Here is a 6,000-nt window from a genome sequence, read left to right as displayed (position 1 = left end):
ATGAAATGGAAAACTGAGTAGCTCGCTCTAGATCACACCATTGACCTTTCTCTAAAGGGTTCCAAGCAGGAATGTATATGTGTGTGTGTGTATGTGTGTGTGTGTGTATGTGTGTGTGTGTGAGAGAGAGAGAGAGAGAGAGAGAGAGAGAGAGAGAGAGAATACACCCAACATAAAATCTGCCATTGTACCTATTTACAGTGTACAACTCAGTATATTCACAATACTGGGTAACTATTACCACTACCTAGTTCCAGAATTTACATCCCCCACAAAGTAAATCCTGGACCTATTAAGCAGTCACTCCCCATTCTCCCCTCCCTCCAGCCTCAGGCAACCACTAATCTAAACTCTGTCTCTATGGATTCGCCTCTTCTGGATATTTCATATAAATAGATTCACACGGTATGTGGCCTTTTGTGTCTGGCTTCTTTCAGTTAACATAATGTTTTCAGGATTCATCCATGTTGTAGCAGGTATCAGCATTGCATTCCTTTTTATGGCTGAGTAACATTCCACTGTATGGATAGACCACATTTTGTTTATCCTTTCACCTACTGAACAGGTGTGTGTATTTTAATGGAAAGATTGCCTTTGTTTTCAAGGACTGAATCTCTAAGGTAGAATTTCAGGAAAGATTTCATCAACCTGGAGGATGAGAGTTGGGAGGTGTGTTTCTCAGAACTTTCAAGTAACAATTTAGAAATTAGGGGGGGCGTCTGGGTGGCTCAGTCGGTTAAGCATCTGACACTTGATATCCGCTCAGGTCATGATCTCGCAGCTTCATGGGTTCAAGCCTCACATCAGGCACGGCTCTGGCAGTGCAGAGGCAACTTAGGATTCTCTGTCTCCCTTTCTCTCTGTCTTTCCTCCCACCCACTCCCCCACCCTGTCTCTCTCAAATAAATGGACTTTAAAAAAAAAATCTTTAGAACTGACTGACACACTCTGGGGCGTCTGGGTGGCTCAGCTGGTTAAGCGTCCAGCTCTAAGTTTCAACTCAGGTCATGATCTCACGGTTTCGTGGGTTCGGGCCCCACGTCGGGCTCTGTGCTGGCAGTGTGGAGCTTGCTTGGGATTCTCTCTCTCCCTCTCCTTTTACCCCTCCCCCACTCACACTGTGTCTGTCTCTCTCAAAATAAATAAATAAACTTTAAAAAAAAAAGAAATTACACATTCTGCGTCTAGCTCTGTGGGGGGGGGGAGGTGGGTGCGATAAGGCAGGAAGTATGGTGGCACACACTCCCCATAGGTGTCACTGCTTTCAAACCACTCGTGCATGGTAGGGAGGTTGCTACAGGAGGATGTTTGGCAGCCTCTTGGAATTGAAGATTACATCCCAGGCCCCCCGCCCCCTTCATTTCACTGGGGAAGAAGGGAAGAAAACTGGGGGTCTTCAGAGAGAATAACTAGGTGTCCATACACAGGCTGTTTATGAAAACATAATGGAGGGAAGGAGCAAAGATGGCCGCCTGGATAATTTAGTCCCCACTTCAGCCCAGCCACTGCCTGTAGTAGTCGTCTTGGGTGCTGCCCATGACATCTATATATACACCTATGGAGTTACACAACTTCCAACAGTGCATCAAACGGCTCTTCTTGAAGGTAGTTAAATCAGACTGGTTTGAAAAGCGTGTGGCTGGAGCAAGGTTTCTTCGTGAAGGCAAAGTACTGGAGTGGTTCAGAACAAAGGCTTTGGGATCAGCTAGACCCGCATTCAAATACTGCCTCTACTACCATTACTTCTGTGAAGTTAGGCGAATGATGCCTCAGTGTCTTCACCTGTAAAACGGGACGTAACGACAGTACCAAACTCAATGGGCTCTTAACGGTCGTATGTGAAGAACATAGCAGGGCACCTCGGGGATGAGTTTTTAATGTTATTGTTGATGGTTGCTATCTTCCATGTGTACTGAGATTTTATGAAAAAGCAAGCGAAGGACCAAGACTGCCAGTTCAAGGTTATTGGATAAAATGAAACCATGAGCTCAGATGTCTCCAAGTGTATCCCATCACCTTCTATTCCTATGGATTTTGTCCAGTTGCTGAATCTTTTGCATCTGGGGGAGGATTAAAAAAAAAAAAAAAGATCCCCACACAAAATGTTCCCATTTGAAGAAATTTTTATTTTGATGCCCACCTGAGTCCCTAGCAGGATGGGCCTGTCCTCTGTGGGGGCAGTGGGGCTGTTTGGGGAGGAGGATGGTGGCCCTTCCCTGAGGGGGCTGCCTGGGGGATGAGAACAAAGGGGTATGTGACAGTGACAGGTCACAAAGGGCAGCAGAGGATAAATATGGCTGCGCAGGGGTTAGTTAGGCTGAGTTAGTTCTGTCACCAGGTCTGCAGTTCCTGGCCTCTCAGGGAGATAAAACTTCAGGGGTGGAGGTGAGGTGGAGGAACCCACCATACATCTCCACACCCTTGCAGAATTTCAGTCTGGGGTCCAGGCACCCTACAGCACCCCCTCTGTAATCCTCTGAGCTCCCACCCTCACTCGTGTCTCTGGGAGGCTCTGAGGCAAAAGGGGGTGGCCCCCGTGGGGTGGGGTGGGGTGGGGTTGAGACACTGGCCATAGAGCCACCTGTGTGACAAGGGAGCTCGGCTATATACCCTCTGCCAGCCAGGCCAAGGGAGAGAAGATCCAGGGACCCGCCTTGCGCGCACTGCCTCTTGTGATAGGAGAGAGTCATGAACCCCGAGTCTCTGCTCCCCTGTCACACAGCCCACAGCCGCTCCGCAGTGGGCATGTTCAACACGGCCATGGGGAAACTACAGCGACACCTGCACAAGGGGGAGTACGACATCTTCAAGTACGCGCCTATATTTGAGAGCGACTTTATCCAGATCACCAAAAGGGGAGAAGTAATCGATGTGCACAACCGGGTCAGAATGGTGACCGTGGGCATCGCGTCCACCAGCCCCATCCTCCCGCTACCGGACGTCATGCTGCTGGCCCGACCGGCCACCGGCTGTGAAGAGCATGGCGGGCGTGGCCAGGCCACCAAGGGAAAAGGCCGCAAGGCTACCAAGACCTTAGAGCTCACCAGGCTCCTTCCCTTGAAGTTCGTGAGGATCTCCATTCACGACCGCGAGAAACAACAGCTGCGCCTCAAGTTCGCCACCGGCCGCTCGTGCTACCTGCAGCTGTGCCCCGCTCTGGACGCACGGGAAGACCTCTTCACCTACTGGGAAAAGCTCGTGTACCTCCTGCGACCACCAGTGGACAGCAACAGCAGTACGTACGCCCTCCCAGCGGAGGACATGCTTTGCATGCCTGTGTTTGAGGAAGAGAAGAGGAGCCCAGCAGGGGCGGATTTCCAAGGAAAGGGCTATCAGGACCAGGTCAGCATCAGGAGCCTCCACGTGGTCTCCGAGGTGGCCGGGGCCACCTCTGCAGCTTTTGCAGGTGGGGAGGGGACCCGTCAGGCCTCCCACAAACCCGATGCAGCCGCCGCCACCCCAAAACCTGCAGAGCTCCACAGGGAGTCGGCGGCAGAGCCACACGTAGAGCTGGCGGCAGCCGTGGCAGCGCGGGAGGCGGCGGGGGCGGCAGCGGTGGTGACAGGAGGGACGGCCGCGGGGTTCGCAGCAGGGATCGCAGCGGACACCGCGGCAGGCGCTTTGAGCGTGGCCTTGACCAAGTCAGCCGCCCCGGATCGGCTAGGCGCGGCCGTAGCAGGTGCAGCCACCGCGGGGCCGGGAGGAAGCAGGACCAACCTAGCCATTGCGGGCACCGCCAACCTCTCCCCGGAGAGCAGGAACGTGGCCTTGGCAGGTGCCGCGAAGATCCCCGGGTTTACTTCCGGCTCGTCGACCAGCCTCTCCCAGCGGGCCGGCAGGACCCCGACCTTCGCAAGGACAGAGGGCGCCCGCAAGACTGTGGCGGGAAACGTGGAGAGAGCGCTCCTCTCCGACGCGCAGAGCGGAGGCGCGGAGGGTGAGCAGGCGGGAAGGCAGCCGCGCAAGGGCTGGAGGGAGCGCAGGGACAAGGAGCGAACCTTTCGGGGCTCCCGTCGCCGCAGGGCAGCCGACACGCGCCACAAGGCCGGGGGGGACAAGACCAACCGGAAACCCTCCGGGCGGTCCTTAGCCGGCCACAGAGCCGCGAGGGAGGACAAGGACAAGGCCCGCGGCAGCCCGGGGGGCGGGAGGCGAGCCCCCCACAAAGGTATCGGCCACGCGCCCATCCCCAAGGAGCCCAGGGCCTCCCACAAATCGGGGCGGAGCTTATCCACCGCCAGCTCGGGGTTAGCCACCAAGAGGCTGGGCAGGATCGGGTTGTTCCTGAGGAACGTCAAAGCCAACCTTACTACCAGGACCACGGGCTCCCTACGCGGCAGAGACGTGGGCGTGCTGCCTAAGGCGGTGCACAGGAGCGGGCTGGAGGCCATCGAGGCCTCGGAGAACTGCCAGGGCCTGGAGAGCGCGGGGAGAGGGACATCTGACATTATGGAGACAGTGACCTTCGAAGCCCCTTAGTAGGGCTTTCCTCACAGCAGTTTAAATAAAGAACCATATAATCTGAGAATGGCATGCTGCATTCTGTCTGAATTTCTAGGTCCTGCAGCCCAGTAGTGACCTCACACTACTGTGAGGTCAGGAGGGGTCCGGTCTGAGACCCTGGGGTGGGGTCAAGGGCAGCCCCCACCTCACACTGCTGCTCAGAGCCAAAGGAGTGCTTCATCTTGCCTCAAGGCCCATCTGGCTTGTTCCTGAGGGCCACGGCTGAAAGTCAAACTATGGCCTGGAAAGCTCTTCCTTTTCTTCCATTCTTTCTCTATAAACAGCCCTTCCCCCTTGCAGGTCCATAGACCCAGCAAGAACAGGACTCCCATACCCTCAGGCCAGTCAGTGGAGGGTACCAGGGTAGAGCTGCAAACAGTCTCCAGGGTCTATTCCAATTCCAAGGGAGAAATTGGTTCTAAGACGGTGAGAATGTTAGCAAGACACTGTGCCCACAGCCCAAATTCCCATCAACACAATTGAGAGTACAGTAGGATATGTATAGAGATAGACATACAGCAGTGAAAATGAAGGGCAGCTACACCCTGGCTCCACGCATTGGCAGAGGGAAAAACCTATTCTGTGACTATAGCCTACACCACTTACAGAACAGTTCAAAACCATGTTTGAAACCGTAGATACAAAATTCATGGGGGAAGCCAAGACGGGATCACGAGGTGAACACAGGGCTTTCAGTGGTGTTGATCGATCTCCTAAGCAAGGCGGTGGGGTGGGTACATGGGCACACAGCTGTATTTTTCACATTACTCTCTCTGCAATCAGAATGGTCCTAGGGTCACCATGGCAACAGTGATGAAGTTCTTGCCTTGGATGTCCCTAACCAATGCCTTATCCCTTATGTGTTCACTCTTAGGTACTGCTATGACCATATTACAAGATCCAGTTTAAGGAGACAATTTAATCCTCGTTTGGTTATTAAAAAAGGAATAATATCTCTATTTTACAGATAGAAGCACTGAGGCTCAGAAAACTTGGAACTTTTGTAGAACAGTGATCCATCGGCCCACCCCAGACCCCACTTCTGTATGCAAAGCATTCTCGACGCTATGTTCCAAACCACTCTGCACCAAATGGACTGGATTAAGGGGAGGGAGGGATGAGAGCTGGGGAGACTCCTGACTGTGACCCGGTTTGGGGATATCCGTGAGCCCACAGTCCTCAGCTGGCCTTATCTCCAGAGTGTCCAGACCACCTTCGAGCTGTGTCCCCAGCCTCTGCATGACCTCCTGCCTGGGATTCCGGGGACCAGTCCCTGCTGGGGCTGCCTCTCCCTACGACCCATTCCTCTGGCAGCCACTAATTAAATGTTGGTATGGAGAAACCATCCTGAGCTCGGTTTTCAAAAGTTTAAAAGGGTTTCTCCTTGCCAAATCTCTCCTTCTGGGGTTCAGAACACAAATCCTTAAACCTCACGTGAGGGAGGTTATTTGTTAGGTCCAAGCAACACAGATGCTCTGACTTTTGCAGCCCTCCTTG

At 53.6% G+C, this 6,000-nt stretch overlaps 1 protein-coding gene across 1 annotated transcript; it reads left to right on the top strand.

Annotated features, from left to right (window-relative positions):
• Positions 1-2,297: 2,297 nt before the first annotated feature.
• GARIN4 (golgi associated RAB2 interactor family member 4) lies at positions 2,298-4,528 on the top strand. The gene has a single exon (XM_060643871.3). The coding sequence runs from the start codon at positions 2,689-2,691 to the stop codon at positions 4,477-4,479; it is 1,791 nt and encodes a 596-aa protein (XP_060499854.2). The 5' UTR covers positions 2,298-2,688; the 3' UTR covers positions 4,480-4,528.
• The last annotated feature ends 1,472 nt before the right edge of the window (positions 4,529-6,000 follow it).

This window comes from Panthera onca, chromosome F1 (assembly GCF_046562875.1).
Source record: "Panthera onca isolate mPanOnc1 chromosome F1, mPanOnc1 haplotype 2, whole genome shotgun sequence".
NCBI lineage: Eukaryota > Metazoa > Chordata > Mammalia > Carnivora > Felidae > Panthera > Panthera onca.
Note: the sequence above shows the minus strand (reverse complement) of the source record. Positions and strands in the feature narration are given on the sequence as shown.

What these genes read in the sequence shown, in the direction of transcription:
- GARIN4 (XM_060643871.3), top strand. Translation starts at nt 2,689, where the DNA reads ATGAACCCCGAGTCTCTGCTCCCCTGTCACACAGCCCACAGCCGCTCC.